We start from the raw sequence: 19,204 nt of genomic DNA on the forward strand, positions 1-19,204 counted from the left end.
CAAAGGAATCATACGCCGAAAATGCTTTCCCAAATGAAGGCGCAGCTGAACTTGAGCAAGATCGTCTTGAAAGTTGAAACTACGGGGAGGAGTTGAAAGAATGAAAGAATAACGAGGACAGGCTTTGATTTCTTTGCTGCGTAGCCCCACATTCCAGCATCAGCAATCTCAAACCATTTAGTCACGCGGTCGCGCCGTCTATTTATTTGTCGTGCCGTCTTTATTATGACGCCGCTAGATTATATTTTAATTTTTTTGGCTTAAAATGACGCCCGCTGGCCGCTACATTAAGAAATTAGGTAGTTGGTTTCTAACTAATGAAAATTTCTAAACCTAGTTAACATCGAAATGGCGCTTTTGGCTACCAAAATGCACTGTTTATTCTCGAGAACACTATTCAGGCTGTGCAAGAACATACCATGCAGAGACTCATGGGACTCCAAATAGCCCAATCCATGGGCACTTAAAAAACAATAGCAGTTCCGAAACCGGACGTCCAATTCATAAACACCTTACTTTTGAGTTTTGACTTTATGGATTTACAAAAGCATTGTAATTACTTGATACTATGACGAAGTAACTAGATGTAGAAGGAATTGTAGTTGAACGAGGAACACAATGCCATCAAGGTGCTAAAATTTCTAGTGGTACACCAGGGGCTGATTCTAATACTTCTGCATCTGGTACCTCTTTTGACAAAAGTTCCTGCACATTCAAGTTATATATATCTAGTCAAATAGGCAGCTCATAGTATCCGCGTTATTCATTTCCTTAAAATTTTGATTTTGTGTATGTGTGTAGTGTGTAGTGTGTAGTGTGTACAGTGTACACGCACTTAAGAATTTTGCACTTAACTACTTAGGAACTTTTCCCCGTTTTGGTTCAAATAAAAAAAGAAAAAGAAAAAGACCTTGAATGACTCCATTGTTCCTTCAGATCGAACAATACTTGCGAGAAGGCCTTTGCTGTCGAGCTCCCCATTTCTCATTGGCACAATGTACCTGTCAAACAAGAGCAAAAATTGAAAAGACTGAGTAGATAAAAAATTATGTGTTCAATTCAAAAATTATGTCGAGGATACATACTTGGCATGCAGCACTTTTGCAAGCTGCACTGCATCTTCTTGTCCAGAAACCAAAGTGAACTTAGGCAGCAATTGCTTTATAACTGGTGTAATCACAATGTCTGACTGCTCCTTCTGCAGTAATTCCTTGTTGTATACACAGTGAGGTTCGTAATAAAGAGTCAACTGTCCCTGCTGCGAAGTTATGATATACCTAGAACGCAGGATTTTTTGTGGTTAGAAACATTATAAACTGAAAGAATAAGGTATTTGCGTTCCTTTGATTGTCTTTGGTTGATATTATGTCTAAATTCTAAAGCCTAAGAAGGGCAGTTGGACAAGATTGAGGAAAGACTCACCCATTCTCCGGACGCTGCCAAGGAGGGCCCAGAACAGGTCCTGCAGTAGCCTTCACTGTAACTTTAGAACCAAGTTTGCCTTCAATTTCAGAACTTTGACCAGGTTCTAAATATGTAACCTGAAAAAAAAAACAAGCTAAATTACTTAAGTTTTAACAATAAAAGATTGATATGCATTTGATAAGTCATCCTCTTTACGTATAAGAAACAAAGTAATGCACAGTTTTGAGAACAATCACACTGATGGGTGCAGTAGGAGAGAAAAGGAAAATAAGGAACGGAATTGAATAAGCTTCAACAGCCAATGGTTGGTACTAACTTGGTACCTATAGATTCTGTATGCAAAAAAAATAGTCACAGCTCATACTGAAAGAGACGTTGAAGTGTAGTTGCCTCACTCTTGTATCCATCCCCCTATTTTACAAATCCAAATGCACCTGCGCTATGTTGGGGGAAGGAACTTCTACACATTCTTAAAAGTTCTATATACCATGCAGTTCTCTATCGATATGTTGGTAAGTTCTTTGTGAACTGTGAGTTCTCACAAGTTCCTATATTATGCAGTTACAGGTGCAGGCACTGGCTAGGCGCTGAGGGGTGAGTCTCGGAGCTAGGCACAAATAGGCTGCCTAGACCTACTGTGAGGCTGTGAGCCCTGGTTGCCTAGATTCGAGGCACGCTAGATTGAGGGCGTATATCTTGAATTACTACATAGTTCCGATGGTCCTAATTCATACAAGCGTTGTGTTTGTAAGTACTCTACTTCTCTAATGCGGATTATTCATAACAAAAATTTCAATCTTACAAATCACATAGTTAAACAAAGTCACAAGGAGAGGAAACCATGACGTAATTTGAACAATTCAAGATATATGAAATGACAATTAAACGTACAAAACCAAGCCAATACATCACATTAACCATTAAAATTCATCACAAAAATCATAATCTTGTACAATCAAGCCAATCTTTACATAAAACTCTAGCCATAGGCAGAAATCTCCCCAGAAACTACAACTGGTACCGGACGAGTAACTCCTTTATCAAGCGGTTGCGGGGGTGAAGCAGGTAATCTAGAGGAGAAGTTCCTCACAGGGAAGTCATCATCATCATCAGGAAACTCACCAGAGCCTTGATCAAAATTCAAAGCATAACTCAAAGGATCATACTTGTAATCCCCAGACCCAGGACTGGTGTGTCTTCTTCCTTTCCGAATCCTAACAAACAAACTCTTACACTTTTCTTTCAACTCTGGGAGTTCATGTGCTCTTGATCTAAGCCAAGAAGATGAAGCTCTAATCAATCTTGGATTCTCGTCGGGCTCTAAAGTATCGTTATGACGACTTCTGAAGCAACATGAGAGACAGTGTGCTGGTGATTCTAGCTTCATGGAGTGAAACGAGGAGGAGGAAGTTGGAAGAAGAAGCAATGATGATTGGCGGCTGACGATATTTTATTATAATAATAATTGAGACTTGAGAGTTGAGAGTGAGAAGGAATCTTGCAAAACCTGGATAAGTATACACTATACAGGGTTTAATAATGAAAATGAAATAACTTGGAACTAGCGCGTCAGCGGTTTCGTAATGTGACAGGTTTTCGTGTGAGAAGCGCGGTATATAAGTTTAGGTTTATAACCGTCATCAGTAATCACTGTGTAGTGTGTAGGGTATTTAACTATTTATGGGAGGAAAACTGACACTGTAGTGGAATGGTAAGCAGGAAATGAGGAAGTCGGTACTCGTTTTGCTGACGTAAATTAGAAAGCACAAAAATTTAGTGTATATCAAAATATATGATGATGTATCGGACTTTTAGTATGGTATTGAATATTCTTATATATTCAGTGTTAAAATTTCAAAAGGAATTGCAATCTGCCGACCATTCAGTTGAAAACTGTACAGTTTAAGCGCTAATAAGATTAATTGGAGAAATTAATCGAATTAATCACTTTAATTAATCTATAATACATATGTCACATATAAGTGATATAACAACCTAAAACAAAATAAAGTCAAAACACTACAAACATAAGTGGTGGAGTGTTAGTTGGCCTAAAAGTTTTATTTGGTGGTTTTTCACTTTTCATAGTATTGATTATTTTTCCTCGGTGAAGCGTTAAACATTTTCAATATATAGATTCGAATGGCTTTTAGTTTTTTGGGTTTTTAGACTTAAATTTAAAAAGTCAAAAACAAACAAAACCTATAAACCTTTTTATGGTATTGATTATTTTTTATACCATATAGATTCAATGGCTTTTTTTCCGATTAATCGCCAATTAAGTAGAAGAAATTGCCCATTTTATGGCACCCGCCGACATCTAAATTTTTTTTGATTGGATCGGTCGAGAGGGGATAAAACGCCGATTAATAAGGCGCTTAAACTGCCTAGGTTGAAAACTTGAAATGTTAATGGAATATTGGAAATTGTGGAGACCAAAAATTTGTGAGAATTCTAGACATCGGTTTTGTGGAATTGAAATAGATAAGTAAGATTTGTTTCCAAGCCGGTCAAATATACTTTGAAATTGGGAAGTCCAAGGGATGTCTGATGAGATAAATTAAGCCTGACCCAAAATTCGTATTGGACCTGGGCTGGAGTCGTGCCCACCCGAGCCCAAAATCATAAAAGGGCCGTATAGAAAGCCCATACACTATGACCACTAAAGTACCCCGGCACTGTTTCTGTTGCTCGTAGCATAATAAGAACTTAATCAAATCAATTAATTCATGATGACATTAGCTACATAATAAACCTGAATCAATCACTTACATTTTTGAAGAGTGGACTCAACAGAGTCTCTGCATTGGGTGTTGCTATGACTGGAAGATCAGGAAACATTTTGGACAGTGGTTGCAATGTCTTCAAATGACAATGATCATCTAGGCTTTGTGTGATCAATAAGCAATCAATTTCTGGAAGATCACTAAGCTGTTCTAAAATTGAAAATCAATTAATACTTCTAAACGGAAACAAGATAAATGTCAAACAGTAGAGCTTGTGATGAATGATGATTACCTGGAAAGTCTTCAAGAACCTCTTGGCTGCATCATATAGCCATGGAATTCCAAAATCCAAATTACCCACTAATATTGGATCAACCAAAATTTTCAAGCCACCCACATCCCATAACCAGCTATTCCCTATTTATGATAATTCAGCAAAAAAAAAAAAAAATAAAAAAAAAAAAAAAAAATATATATATATATATATATATATATATAAAGAAGTAAAACTTATACCAAAAGAGCAAAAGCCCACCTCCAAATAAGTGAGTTTGAATGAATCTTTGCTAATAAGGCTTGGTTTAACTGTATTCTCTTCAGAAACCAATGCAGAAGCAACAGTAGAAGAGAGACTATTTTTCCTTGAGAAACTTAATTTGCTGGGAGCGACGTAATTTGAAGAGCATGAAGTGGGATTGAGACTAGAAAAAAGAGGATGGAAGATTGAGTTTTTTTTTAATGAGTTTAAAGGAATGGAGAAGAGAGTTGGCTTGCAAGTCCATGAGCAGAAGTTTAGGAGTTACAGGTAGTCGGTTCACTGAACGTTCGGATTGTAGCTTTGGCCAGAGTAATTTTTTTTCGTAATGTTTCACGAAAAACACTTGTGGCTGGTTTTGCTAATCCTCTACTTGTTGGTACTTGGTACAACTGTAACCACTCATAGGCTTTTCTTGGCACTGTCTTGTAAATTGGATAGATTTCCCGTTACCTTAAAACCAGTACATACTACAAGTTTCGCAAAATATCGTCGTATGTTGTTCGATCTGTTAGTTCAATGTGCATTGTACATATAGCTCAAAATACTTGCAAATAACTAGATGATACGCACTCCTCGATCTCATGCTCTACTAGTAGCTAATCTTATGAAATAGTCATTCTCATTCTTTACTTTGTATAACTTCAACCAATTGAATAAACTTTATATGGTACTACAATACAAAATTTCCAGCAAGCCAAGGCACGGGAAGATGGCCAAAGAGCTTGATTTGCTTATGCTCCTCCCTGATATAATGGACACACATATACTGATATACTGGGCAGTAGCTTTATACCCCTTGACTAACTGAAAACAAGTTGGCTTCCCGATCTTTGGGGATTATAGGGTATCCCATTCACTAGTTGTTTACCTTCAAGTGGTGGCAGTTGAGAGTCGCTGGGGACTTTGTCGTGCCATACAAAGTCATTCTCATGCTCTAGTTTCCTGAGCATCTCAGCAACACCATTAATCTCCGTTTTGAAAATCGGGCGCCATGACTCGTCCCCTGGCATTTGTCTCTTCATCTTTTTTAATGAACGACGAAGAATTGCAACAGAAAATCCTACTTGGTTAGCATTTTTATAACCTTCTGCAGCACATTTTTGGCTTCTTAACTCATGGATGGCTCCAAAAAAGGCAATGAAATCCTGCACAAACCACAGCACTCATCGATGTGCACAATCTAGCTACCCGCTAAACAGTTAAATAAAAGTTAAGGAGGAAAAACAGTTCAACCATCTAAAAGGATAAAAGAGGAGAAGGGAAACAAGATACTAGGACTAAAGTAAACTAGTTACAGGACAGAAGATGATCCTTGACAACCATCAAATAGACTTTCATATTCATATATACATATATATTACCACCAGCAGTATCCTCCAGAACCAACAAGAGTATAAAGAAATACCACTAAGGAATGGGTTAGATCTTCATTGACAATGAATTTACCTCAAGCCGTGTTGAAATATTTTTGCACCGTTTTTTCAACGAATGTAAAGTAGTGGTGGCCTCATCAAGTAACAGCTTGATGCCATAGTGTAGCTTTGACAAAACACCAGTTGAGCTTCCCTTCTCTTCAGCTTTTCTTAAAGTTACAGCCTGATGCATTCCAGTTCAATTTGGAATCAGGAAAGCGTAAAAAGATAAATGAATCTTGAGCACGTTAATTTTTCCAGAGTTTTAAGCCCAACTGTTATGGAAAGTGACCTTTTTTTTGCCCTGAGCACCCTGTGATGATCGACAAACATAACATAGGAAAATACTAACCTGAGCCTCAGACAAGCAAATGAGCCTCATAATGGAAGTCAACTCGGATGTATATTCTGGTGGTCTTTCCTTATTCAATGGGGAGCCTAGCAGTGGCAGTAATTGACTAGACAAATATTGATATACACCTGCAGCCGTCCTGTAAAGAGTGGAGGCTTGCACTAAATCTGCAACAATGCATGGGAATTGGGAAAAACCATAAAATATCATCCTTATATCAAAGGAAACAAACAATAACATGCAAGATGCATGAATAATGCAACACTACCTGTTGAGAAGACTTCTAAGGCCCTCTCTCTCAAAATTGCTCCATAAAGGAAAAGAGTCATCGCAAGCTCGAAGTGCAAATGATCGATGTGAAAGAACTTTGCACCAGTGAGTTTGAATATATTTGATGAACTAAGGGCACTAGACCATCTTATATTCAACTTCGGATATTTAGAAACCAAGATCAGGTGATTATCCTTGATGGAGGTAACACAGGACATTAAGTTCTCCAATAGAGGCAAATACTGCTCCAAATTTTGCAAATCCTGTTACATTGCGCAAACATAAGAGAACGTCTCATATGTTTCCAAGTTTTTTTCTTAAAAAATAGCAGGGAACAAAACAGCTTACTTGCTGACATCGAGAAGTTAATGCTCCAGACGTTTGCCTTGCAATAGTAGTTGCCGGAGAGCTACTATGATTAAGTGACTCCTCGATGACTCTTCGCTTGGAACTTAACTCTTTCAGATACTCGAATGTGCCAGGATAAGTCGTCGTGTATATATCCTCAAATACAACCTGTCAACATTGAGAATTTTACTTCACCCAATAACGGTTAAATCATCTACCATAATCCACAGGACACGCAAGACGCATGTTGGCTGCAGAGGTAGCTGAATTTTCGTTGTCTGGGAAAATATAAAAAACAAAGAAGTTCCAAAATGACAATCTAGAAAAACATACATACTTAATTTCTCTTTGTCATCCGGTAAGCTGGGATCAGAATCGAGCTCAATACATACCTCATGGTTGAATGCAGACGCAATACTACCGTTTCAGTTTCTCAACTTTTCCCTCTTTCACAGTTGCAAGAAAAGTTTTTGGCCACAGCAAAATAAGTTTTTATGGAAAGAGAAACTTCGTCTTCTACGGTTTCATTTTCTTCTTTTACTGAAATAGATTTGCTGAACCTAAATATAGCCTTCACTTTTACATTTACGCTTTTGATTATGTTAGTCACTTAGTCCTACTTATTTAACATGAGTTTTGACAAAGATATTTAACAGGGACACAGGGTAATCCCACAGCCTATAGGCATTACTCTAGCATGCTGTGAAATTTGTTTGTGCAATTGAAGCATTACAAATTTATTTTACACGTTCAACTTTAGCCAAAAGCCCTACATAGGAAATTTGATTACAAGACGCCAGACTTCATAAAATTGCATATATAACTGAATTAGAACATAAACGAATATAAAAGAATATCCAACGAACACAAACGAGATGATTTACCTTCTTGGTTTTCAGTTTCACTGGGTCTGCAAAACGCAACATCACGTTTGTCCCAAACGAATGCTATGAAGCTTCAATTCAAAGAACTAATTTATAAGAAGAAGTACTTCTTCAACTCTTGCATCGTAGCTATTCTCTAGTCTCTTCTTCCTCCTTTATGTTTAACGAGTCGACTTCAATCAGAACACAACTGAACTACAAAACGTCAAAACCTACGAGAATAGTGAATGCGATCTTCACAATTTCCAATAAAGATTAAGGGCCAACTTCATTAAGAAGTTCAATTAGAGTGGGATACTTCCACGACAAGTAAAGCGGCGAACGAACAAATTCTAATATGTACGTTTCTGATTGTGATAATAGTTCCGCAAGTGCACACATCTCGAGAATCAATGTGCATCCAATGGTCCACAGTGTGGCCTGATGTGTATCTTGGTCAGGAGTCAGGACTACTTTGCTAGAGTTGTTTTCATCCCTAAACTCATATAAGTACTTACTATTGCTGTTATCTCCCTATATTCCCATATCAGTACCAGAAAGACCATGGAACCATTCACATGCATTAGAAATTATGATATATGACAACATAACGAGTTATATAGTGCAAAAATGGAGAGATGATTCAACCGAGCTGATACTTTCTCCTCAAACTCTAGAGCATATATTGCCATCAGAAACAAAAAATTAAGAATGGTCGTGTCAAAAGAGAAAATCACTGGAAGTCTTTAATAGAAGCTCGTTCTTGACACTGAATGGGGTGATGCACCATATCAAATTGTCTGATATATTACTTACAGGTGAGTGCTTCGACTTGAAGGCAAGGGAGAGGGAATCCTGAGAAAAGGAGGGAAGCAAAATTCCTCAAATAACTCTCTGACGGAGGATACAAATATCAACAATGAGAACTGAAACAGAACCAAGGAATAAAGTACCAGAAAATATAAACTGTCATCTATCCACTTTCTATTCGAAATATATGTTGGGAACAGATCCCATGGTATTGTATTTTCAAAAGACAAAAAGCAAAAGCAAAAGGAAAACTCAGAATCCTCCGGACAAAATGGAGAGGAAACATTTTCAAGGAATGAGGAAACATTTCACACCTATAACTAATCACACCAACTTAAAAATCTACAAATCTATTCACTCATGTACAACAGAGCCTAAAATACAACAATGCCAAAAAAATTCATGTGATCTTTTATCCCTTCGTTTCTGCAGATTAGTCATCCTTCGATTGGGAAGAGACGCTCTTACTTGTTAATACGTCCCCATCTATTTTCTTCAACTTCAGAGGCTTCAGATTGCGTTTCTTCCTTGGTGGGGGTACAACCATTAGCAGGCTGGACATAACATAGGCCAAGAGTTCTTCACGGTGAGAGAATGTGAAATCCAAGTGGGCATACTCAAACTCGTTAAATGAAACCTCCACGCCAGAGTCTTTCATCAGATTATAATGTTTTCTAACCATGGTTGGCGGATGACCCTATCTTTCCCCCAGCAACCAAATTTACCGGTATATCAATGAGCCCATAGTACTCACCCAAGTTGAAAGGCTGAGATGATCCATACGCTTCCATGTTGGCAGATGCACTTCCGTAGTCATACATTATGAACTTCCCCAAGACGCTTCATTTGTGCCAGGTGGAGAGCAACATAAAACGACACTCCAGGCATATCATTCATGTTGTAGTGAGGCAGGCCCATTACACCCACCCAGTTGGAGCTATCACCTCCCACAACGTAACTCATGAGTGTCTGAACCAGTCCTCCCACCGCAGGGTAGTTTTGAAAATCCCTAGCCAACTTATTCAGCAGCATTCGGAAAAATCTTGTAGGTATATATAATCCAGGCATAATGGGAGCTAGGATGGGACCCAGCAAAAGAAACATGTATTCTACTAGGGTAAACATAAAAGAAGAGTCATCATGGAAACCAGCAGGCGACAACAAAATCAGTCTTGATAGCCTGTGGGGCTTCTCTTCAATTCGACGCGTTATGACATACATCAGTATGGCTGCTCCTCCCAAACTGTGGCAGATTGCACAGAGTTTGTATGGTTGATCACCATTTATTTCTTCTTCGAGGTCAGGCTGACTGTTTTTCAATTCAGAGGTCTTTACTTGGTGTATCATCTCAATCAAAGCAGGAATATCCTGGGTCCCATGCTCATTAATGGAATATCTCCAGTACCTAGACGAGTACATTCACGCTCATAATCTTTTGTTTGCATATTTTTATAATATTTAAGAAATGATACCTCTACCAATTACCATGAAAAAGAAAGATGCAATATTGTTAAGATTTAGTTGGTTTATTCTAATTATTACCAAGTAAATGTTCCAAATAACCGAGATGAAATAGTTTAGAACTTACTGGCGTGAAGACAGATTTTTATTGATATGCTCCCTAGAAACCAAACCACGAAAATTTCCAAGGAAAACATCATAGCCTGAGAAATGCGAACATCATACCTTGAATTAATACAAGTACAATATCACAGCTGGATCCTAATAAAGAAATAGGAAAATACAAAGGAACTATAACAACAGTAATGCCAGAGGCGACAAAGATATACCCATTTCATACCCAACAAATAACAACTATTAAACAGTTTCTCGAAGCCACTTTTAGCTAAACAATGACCAGTTGAGCTGTTATCTTGATATTTTTGAGTTTTAAAAGATAAAAACAAAATAAAGGCCATTGTTCACTATCAATGAATCTCCCCTTAAATGGTATCTCTCCACATCCTGAATTGGAACTTAGAGAATTTGTGTTACCTATCTGTGGGACCAACATCTTCTGAAAGTTATAACATTCGTATGGTTAAGCCGTGAATGTGCATTGATCTTAATACTGGCCAAGTCAGAAAACTAATTCTCCAGGTATAACAAAGTAATAGTACCTTGATCAAACGCTGCAAACGCTGGAGAGCCAACAACTCCATTAGATACCCAGCTGGCGAAAAGAAAAACAAAAATTAAAAAAGTTTCATAATACATAATACTTAACATCAGAAAGAAGTATTTTTATGGAACAGAACGATCAATGACAGCCTAGCATTGTGCATTGAAACAAGTTTTATCGTTTTAAAATAATTGGTAGAAAGCAGCTGTATAAGCCAGTTGACCCAAAATAATACCTGTGCTATTAACTGATATATATAGTAAAGAATATACATTCTCCAGATCGGCTCAATCTCTAGCTGCTTAGGCCTTTACTATGTAATATTGCAATTACATCATTAATTTATTCTCTCGAGTCTTTTTCCAATTATTATCTTGTAATTTCCTTTTCATTTATTTAATAAAATGGTAAAGGTTTTCTGCCCCAAACCATACCTAAAAAAACATAACAAGAAAATGATACAAAGAAAATGCACTCAGGAAATAAAAATAGAATGGAAACTCACCCCATCGATGAATCCATTATTCCGTGTTGTAAGTAGACAGCCTTCCTTGCATCACGCCTACAACATGCGGTGACGGGTGTCAGGCAATAATGTATGCAAGGAAATTTTGTTATCGAAATTTCAGTATGAAACTCAAAGAGAAATACTTTTGGAGTTTAACGGCTAATGAGGGGAAAGAGGAATTAGTTTTTTTCCCTTCTCATACCGTGGAATTCTTTCCAAAAGAAGAACATATCCATCAGAAGTAACCACACTAATAGCTTCATATGGATACCTGAGATAGGGTTCATATTAGAAACTCGTAAGAGATACAGAAAATCATAAGGAAATGACAAAAAATACACCATTAATAATGCAACTAAATCATTCTAAACTGTTGCATGGGGATTCCAAGCAATCCAAAAAACCATCCCAGATAGTAACAAATTTCTGACAGTACTGAAAATCATCACCTCCACTCCAAACTTGTTCTCCCAGAGCAAGATATACATACTATAGTTATCATTTCTATTTTTCAGTGACAAGAAATATCATTTGATCAATCGTCTCCCCTACAACAAAACCTGTTTGCCTAACATTACTTTGGTGTAGGTTCACACACATAAAAACCTCATTTTCAGTTTTCTGAAATTCAAAGAATTCATACCATAACCAATGTGATACGAGCATACCACATCAGAGCGAGGTATGTTAAGTACCTCAAATAAATTTTCCAACATAACAATTTATCTCTTACCCAAGCTCAGTGATTACGTCTTGGCATGTCCGTGCATCTGTGTTCAGAGACTGGTGAAAAGTGGTTTGCCTCTCAGTGGGAGTAGGATCATTGTCTCCAAGTGTAGCCAGAGGGCACAGATGTATCCATACTATCATTAGGAATGTCTTTATTTTGTCTGTCATGAGAGGAAAACAATCTAAACAATGCTCTGAAAGCTTCTGATGGGGAAAGCATAAAATGTGCTGCCTTGTGAACAACATCAAATATTGCCTCAATGAAGATTTCAATTGCCAGCTGAAGGTCCTGGTTAAATCAATAATGACAAGCATGAGAAGAAACAGACGAAATCACTACTGCACTTGTCCAAGATAGTAGGTGAAGGAATTTGTGGTGATCATGATTCTAACGTTTGTAAATCAAAGAGCAAAATAAGAGTCCAAGACAGAAAGGGAATTAGAAAGAAACCTCGACAACTCCACGCCTTCTGTCAGTTGTGCGGTGAATAATGTGATCCTTGATGAAGTTGAACTTCATGGAAGAGTGTACATGTGGAGGCTGAGTGTTTCCCGAGGTACTGGGGGCTGTTGAACTCCTGTACCCAGATGAATGAAGAAGACGGAATGGTATTCTCAAGAGCAATGTTATAGGCCACATTATCCACGAGAAAATGTATTTGAACCATCGAGACTGACGTCTATCACGTCTATCATACTTAGAGAAACTGCTAGCCCTGGATACACGTGAATCTTGAGATTGTGGAGTAGAAGACATGCTGTCATCATAATATTCTTCATCAGACGCGTAATCTATGCTTGAAGTATCAGAATCCACAGAAAGCTCATGAATGAACTCATTGAATGAAGACACCCCGCTGTGACCAGGAAACGAAATGTGATCAACATTAACAAACTAAATTAAAAATAAATAAATAAAAAATAGTGCCTTGCAATCAAGTATAACTGAAGTCTATGTTATGGGCCTAATGGCCCCTTGAAGTAACATACATTCATTAAAGAAACTTACTTCTCCATCCACCGTGGAAGGCGAGGTCCAGCAAAAGTAGGCCTAAGTTCCCATCCATGCATATTTTCAAGAATTGTAGCCTTCCCCGGTAATACAGCCAATACAAGAGCTGAAACTCCATTTATCAACCTAATAGAATTATTCAATGACTCATACGTAAATGTCTTAACCGACCTGCATTTACAAAAACCACTTTACTAATACATTTTACAAATATTTATTAAAATTGAACAACAGATTACTCACGAATTCAATCTATCTATCAGTAGAATATATTAACAGTTTGATATGTAAAAAAAAAAAAATTAATTAACTTACTCTTTGGTAACTGCAAGAACATTGTCAACGAGTCTCTGCATATTATCTTTTGGCAACAGATAAAAAGACGGGTTGATCGATCGAATGGATTTTTTGAGGATTAGATTAGAAATGGATAAGAGAGAAATGGTGTCCGAAACGAGCGGGGGGAACGTAGCGTTTTATTTTCTTCTTTATTTATATACAACAACAACAACAACACCAATTTGTTGAGTCACTTAAACACCAATTTCGACACGTGGATGGTGTCAGATTCTAATTGACGTGTTCTGTACTTCTGTGGCTTTTGGAAATTTTTTTATTGTTAGCGTGTTATCAATCTAGATTTTGTTTGACATTTTTTATGTTGACTTGCTAACCGCGTTGTTCACTTTATTTATTAGAACATCTTTTTAACCACCTAACACTAATAAATTCTTGAAAATAATGTGTTTTTCATGTTTAATGGTAAGAACTTTTAAATACCAAACCAAAAAAACACAAAACCAAACACTTTAATCAGTTGAAATTTGGTATTTAGGCAAAAAACACTTTTTCATTTCTGGACAAAAAAAAACATTTACTGTGGGCTTTTCTCTCGTGGTGTTTCAAAAACAGCGACTGTTTTAGACTTTATTTGGCACGGTTTTAAAAACCACGACGTACATTTGGTGCTCATTCTTTGATGTTACCACCGAAATTGTTAGGTATTTATTTAGGGCCCGTCCTGAAATTGTGGGGGTCCTAGACTAGCTATGAAATTGGGCCCTTGTAAAAGCCCAAAAGTACTTATCAAAGATTTCATATGCAAAATTAAAGGATAAAAATGTGTTATGTAGACCTTTGTAGCATCAGGATGTGTGTATTCTAGCAATAATGACCTTGGTTTTCTTAAAATTACCCCAAATTCGACTCCTGCAATGCTAATGTTGCATGCAAAAAAATTGAAAGGTACTTAATGGAGGCCCTTTTACTGGGTTATACAGTGGGAGCCCTAGGTAGCTGCCTAGATAGACAATCCATCAGAGTCGCCACTGTGCTTATTTGGTTGATGTTGGTTTCCTCAACAAAAAAAGTTAGTGTTTTTCAGGTCTCACCGTTAAAAAATGCTTTTATGGTTTAGAAATTCTATATTTATTTAGATCTGGGCTACCACGAGAATATCCCTATAGGGATGAGTGTTCCGAGACCGTTCGATCCGAAATCTAATGATCTGAAAATCAAAAACAAAAAGGGAAAGAGAAAATATGGGTTTGTTTTTAATTTTCGGACCGTTAGATCTGAAATCCAACGGTCTCGGCTGGCGTCCATATGAAGATATCTTCGGGTAGACGAACTCATTTATTTATACCAAATTGTCAGAAATGTACTTAGTTTTGGAGTGATCACTCGACCAAAAAAAAGGGGTTACCGTAAGTCCGTAATACTAACTAGTAGTTGCTCATAATTTGTGTCTCTACGCATAGACACGTGTTTTGTGTCTGAGGAAATAAACAAATTTACAGCTACCACTGCCAAAGTGCCAATCATTTACTGAGTTTCTCAAAAAACAAAGTTATGATCGACACTATGATGCGCCCATCTATGACAGAGATGTTTACAATTCTATGGAAGATTGAGATCTATGTTGTCACATACCGATAACTGGCACTTGGATAAGACATTCAAAACACATGGCAGAAAGGTATGGCAACACAAGATGGTCTTTGGTGCACACATTTTTCACGAAGGTTTTGACTTCTGACCCTCTGGTTGAAATGATAGGCCACTAAAATCAGATCATAATTAGATATTAAAGAACCATTCAAGAAAAATGAAGTACAACAATCAAAATAGAATTGAGAAAATAAAATAAGTCCAATTTCACCAAGAAATGTTAAAGCCTTCTTACTGGATCAATCACTATAATGGCTTTAAATCTTGACAAATCATCACCTACTTAAGTTAATCCGAATCATGCTTTCTAAAACAGCTCTGGTCTATGTAGCCATTAATTGGAATCTTTTAACTGATTGTGTATATATATAACACTATATAGGCATATAAATTATAGGACTAAATATTAGGATTTTGTTGGATCAAGCAGTCCTCTTGATCAGGTATAGTTGCTGATAGCTCTACTTTGATAAAGTAGTTCATCAATGATTAATGATTTCACTCATGTATGCTCTTTCTATGTGACTTGACGTTGCAGGCAAGGGAACCAGAATGTAGTCGTATTGCTTGTAAGCAAAGTTTTAATTAAAGTAGGCCTAAGCATGAATGATCATCTAGTCTTAAGAGATAAATCTTTGTTTGGTGACAGATATTAAATATTTTTATGTTGTAAATCTTTGTTTGGTGACAGATATTAAATATTTTTATGTTGTAAACTCTTTGTGTGTATACCTGAGTGGGTTATGTTCATGAGCTTCTCATGATTGTTAGGCTTAGAGCCTAATATTATTGTAGTGAAGATTCTCCCTCCTCTAATGATCATACTCTTAGGAAAGTATGTAACTCTTTGAAATTTAATCAACAGATAGAGATCTGCTCAGCCCCGTAACTTTTTCAAAAAAAACAAAGCATGAGCATTTCGATTGTGATGTTTATTTCTACTTTCTGGCTACACATTCGCTTAGACTCGGCACCTGGTATCTTCACAGCGCACCATGAAGTGTGCACAATAAAGCGTTTTAAATGATTTCAGTAGAACTAGATACTTAAAGCATTAATCAATAGTACATATTTAAACTCAGGCTAATTGTTCTTCCACATCAGGCCAACGCCTTTCTATGTATTCATTCATTCATTAATCGTTAGCTTGTGTGACTATAAATCCTCATGACTTCATAAGATTATTGCAAGTCTGCTCTACCTTCAGCAAACCGTGCCGACATTAAATGTCACTATTTAGCTACTCTGAAAACCCAAGCCCATAGATCAGATGAAATCATTTCATACCGTCAAACTGTCAAAGAAACAAGACACAAGTTCACTGTTCACAACTCAGAAAGTCAGAAGCCACAACACACAATTATAAAGGAGAAGAAGCAAAAGTGCTAACAAAAGACACAGTAGGCTGCTTACGATGGTTATATCAGTTTTTTTCCGATAGAGGTGCCAGAGCTAAAACATCCAAAATACAACAACAGCAGTGCTTTCGTTTTCACGTGAGCTCAAAACGGTTTATAAGCCTTCCACGTTTAAAAGCCTCCTCAACACCTGTTAACCCATTAAGCCCATGGACATACCCACGTCAACCATGCAGCAGGACACGAGAGCTACACACATTCAAAATCGCCAATTATAAGAATCTACACACAACTTCGTCTTGAAGATTCATTACTTTTGTTTTTGGGTAATCTGCAAGATTAATTACTCATATCAAATTTAAGTACCTTTTTCAGGTTCTTTTACAGAGAGAATCATGGCTTTTGGAACAACTGGGAGGAGTTTAATGGGCCCGTTGTTGGCTATCAATTTTGTGATTTATTTGATTGTGCTTGGACTTGCTGGTTGGTCTCTTGACAAATATATCAATGGCCAACAGCACCATCCACGTAAGTTTAATGTCCATCATCTGTCATTCTTTTGTAAAATTTTAGACTCTTTCATGGACATGGATTAGATTACTAAATTAGGATTGGTCATATCATTTTACAACCAGTGTACGCCTAGACTAAGAGTATTTTTAGGGGAGATACTTTTCTAGCATCAAATACTAAATTTCTAACAATTTGGTGTTTTTTCATTTTCAGGAGAGTCACATCTTGATGAAAACACCAAAAAAATACCAAACAAAATACCAAATTGGCCAAAATTTGGTTATAGCTTTAGTGTTGTATCAAATATCTCGCGCGGTTTTTCTATCACCACATGGACTTGGACTTCTAAGTGGGCTTCTGTGACACGGTTTTGCCAAAACCGCGTGAGAGATTTGGAAAGAAAATAAATAAGAAAGTTAATGTGTGACACATCGCGCGGTTGAAAACCGCGTGAGCTTGGGCTTTTAAGATAGGCTTCAGTGCATGGTGTTGAGAAAACCGCATGGGTTATATAGCACGTCATTTGATGTCGAAAATTTGATGTTGTTTCTGAAGTTGGTTGGTGTTTGGTTTGGTTCAAAAATTTGATGGTTTTATGGTTTCTCTCCTAAAGATTATTATGCTCAAGTTTGACTCATTTTATTTAGCGAGGTTTGAAATAAGCTCAAACTTAGCTCATATATTATATGAACGAGCCCAAGTCGAGCCCAAATAGCTCGGTTACACTATTACAAAAGATGCTATTTTAACTTATCGAGCCGAGCTTCATAAAGACAGTTTGTTAAATGAGCTGTAATAGCTAGGCTTATTTAAACGAGCTATAATACCTTGGCTGTTAAATGACTGACTTTGAGCCGAGCTTAAATGAGAGCCGCCCGAGCCACTCGGTTCTTAATCCAGACGGTCCAGTGCACGCTGTACATAATTTGTTATCAAGAAGTGAATAATATGTGCAGATCTAGGTGGAAATCCAGCAACAATTTATATGTTGATATTCACATTAATTGGTGGAGTTATTGGGGCATTGTCGGTGTTGGCCGGTCTAATGCATTTTCGCTCTTGGCGGAATGATAGCTTGGCAAGTGCAGCTTCGTCTGCAATTGTAGCTTTTGCTATCACTGCCCTCGCATTCGGGTATATATCACTTTAATTTTCATATTTCTCTTTCTTAATATAGCAGCTTCTGATTTCTTTAGTTTTGTGATAACAGTCTTGCATGCAAGGAGATCACCATGGGTGGACATAGAGGAAGACGTCTGGTATTAACTTTTTCCATCCCAAGATGCTTCGGATTTTTTGAACCCAAAACTTCATGAATTTCCAATGAGTTCTGACTTCTGAGTCAAATAAGTGACTTTCCTTAGGGTCTCAAAGGTTCAAACTCTCAAACTCTCAACAGAGTTAAGGATGTGTTTGTATTCGGATTAAAAAAAAAATTACCGAAACTATTAGGCCATGCAATATTCAATCAAACATATAACATTATGTATTTATGAAATCAAAATGTTTCATCAATTTTAATAAACTGAAAATGTAAATGTCAAATATAAAGCATTTTTTCTTAGGTCATCTTCAATCTCTACTAATGATATCATATGAACGTTTTCAATGGGCAGCAAACATTGGAGGCATTTGTGATAATTTCAACATTGACGCAGCTAATGTATCTGATTCTCCTGCATTCTGGAATGTACAGTAGGAGATACGGGCCTGGATATCGCAACTCAGGTACGGAGTATGGCGGGCCTGGATACCGCAACCCTGGAATTGAGTATGGTGCCATGGGCCATGAACCTCAGAAGACTAGCACCCCACCACCACCAGATGTTTGATCAACATCTCGATGCACATGCTTTGATTTTCCATGTAGTTAACACGTGTATAGTTGTGGTGGTTATTATATTTTTCTAACTATTAGACTCTCTCTGTCTCTCTCTTTTCTTTTGCCATTTACTCTTTTGTAAGAGAGATATTTTGGAATCTGCTTGCATAACAGTAACAAGTGACATTTTTAGCAAGAGTTATTAAAATTTTGCCTAAAGTTTACAATAATGACCTTTGAGACCAAATTTCATTAGTATAGTATTAAAGTGATGTTTCAGTAATAAAAGACATTTTTTATGACAAAATACATACATATATAAAAAATCTGTCTCTTGTGTTTGTGCAAGAAAAATTGGATTATTAGGCTTTGATATTTATCTGCCCATTTTTTCTCAATTTTGCCCTCCACAAGAGTGCAGGCCGATGTGGACTTTGGGACGTCTG

General features: G+C 37.1%; 3 protein-coding genes and 1 pseudogene across 4 annotated transcripts; 1 reads left to right on the plus strand and 3 right to left on the minus strand.

Annotated features, from left to right (window-relative positions):
• Positions 1-355: 355 nt before the first annotated feature.
• On the minus strand, positions 356-4,944 carry LOC147517712 (Metallo-hydrolase/oxidoreductase superfamily protein; the record flags this gene model as incomplete). The annotated part of the gene is made up of 7 exons (XM_086589838.1): positions 356-705; positions 911-1,001; positions 1,086-1,277; positions 1,423-1,541; positions 4,198-4,356; positions 4,444-4,568; positions 4,686-4,944. Coding segments are annotated over 7 exons (1,026 nt in total), but the record flags the coding sequence as incomplete, so codon positions are not given.
• Positions 4,945-5,237: 293 nt separating this feature from the next.
• On the minus strand, positions 5,238-8,134 carry LOC147517713 (Endosomal targeting BRO1-like domain-containing protein). Its single transcript, XM_086589837.1, has 6 exons — positions 7,956-8,134; positions 7,072-7,239; positions 6,722-6,986; positions 6,454-6,620; positions 6,136-6,285; positions 5,238-5,834 (listed from the first exon to the last, which is right to left on the minus strand). The coding sequence occupies exons 1-6, from the start codon at positions 7,995-7,997 to the stop codon at positions 5,490-5,492; spliced, it is 1,137 nt and encodes a 378-aa protein (XP_086445963.1). The 5' UTR covers positions 7,998-8,134; the 3' UTR covers positions 5,238-5,489.
• A 787-nt stretch (positions 8,135-8,921) lies between these two features.
• LOC147517714 (uncharacterized) lies at positions 8,922-13,607 on the minus strand (annotated as a pseudogene). The gene is made up of 9 exons (XR_015211537.1): positions 13,431-13,607; positions 13,113-13,286; positions 12,555-12,960; positions 12,108-12,392; positions 11,577-11,645; positions 11,372-11,428; positions 10,865-10,917; positions 10,333-10,408; positions 8,922-10,149 (listed from the first exon to the last, which is right to left on the minus strand). The product of XR_015211537.1 is annotated as an uncharacterized LOC147517714 (transcript).
• Positions 13,608-16,661: 3,054 nt separating this feature from the next.
• On the plus strand, positions 16,662-18,862 carry LOC147517715 (membrane protein PM19L-like). The gene is made up of 4 exons (XM_086594696.1): positions 16,662-16,951; positions 17,893-18,070; positions 18,147-18,195; positions 18,553-18,862. The coding sequence occupies exons 1-4, from the start codon at positions 16,819-16,821 to the stop codon at positions 18,766-18,768; spliced, it is 576 nt and encodes a 191-aa protein (XP_086450822.1). The 5' UTR covers positions 16,662-16,818; the 3' UTR covers positions 18,769-18,862.
• The last annotated feature ends 342 nt before the right edge of the window (positions 18,863-19,204 follow it).

This window comes from Coptis chinensis, chromosome 2, assembly GCF_015680905.1.
Source record: "Coptis chinensis isolate HL-2020 chromosome 2, ASM1568090v1, whole genome shotgun sequence".
Lineage (NCBI taxonomy): Eukaryota > Viridiplantae > Streptophyta > Magnoliopsida > Ranunculales > Ranunculaceae > Coptis > Coptis chinensis.

What these genes read in the sequence shown, in the direction of transcription:
- LOC147517715 (XM_086594696.1), top strand. Translation starts at nt 16,819, where the DNA reads ATGGCTTTTGGAACAACTGGGAGGAGTTTAATGGGCCCGTTGTTGGCT. An exon ending in TGGCCAACAGCACCATCCAC is followed by an intron (nt 16,952 to 17,892) that starts GTAAGTTTAATG and finishes TAATATGTGCAG; the next exon opens with ATCTAGGTGGAAATCCAGCA. An exon ending in GACATAGAGGAAGACGTCTG is followed by an intron (nt 18,196 to 18,552) that starts GTATTAACTTTT and finishes TTCAATGGGCAG; the next exon opens with CAAACATTGGAGGCATTTGT.
- LOC147517713 (XM_086589837.1), bottom strand. Translation starts at nt 7,997, where the DNA reads ATGTTGCGTTTTGCAGACCCAGTGAAACTGAAAACCAAGAAG. An exon ending in TTTGCTTGTCTGAGGCTCAG is followed by an intron (nt 6,286 to 6,453) that starts GTTAGTATTTTC and finishes GGAATGCATCAG; the next exon opens with GCTGTAACTTTAAGAAAAGC. An exon ending in ATATTTCAACACGGCTTGAG is followed by an intron (nt 5,835 to 6,135) that starts GTAAATTCATTG and finishes TGGTTTGTGCAG; the next exon opens with GATTTCATTGCCTTTTTTGG.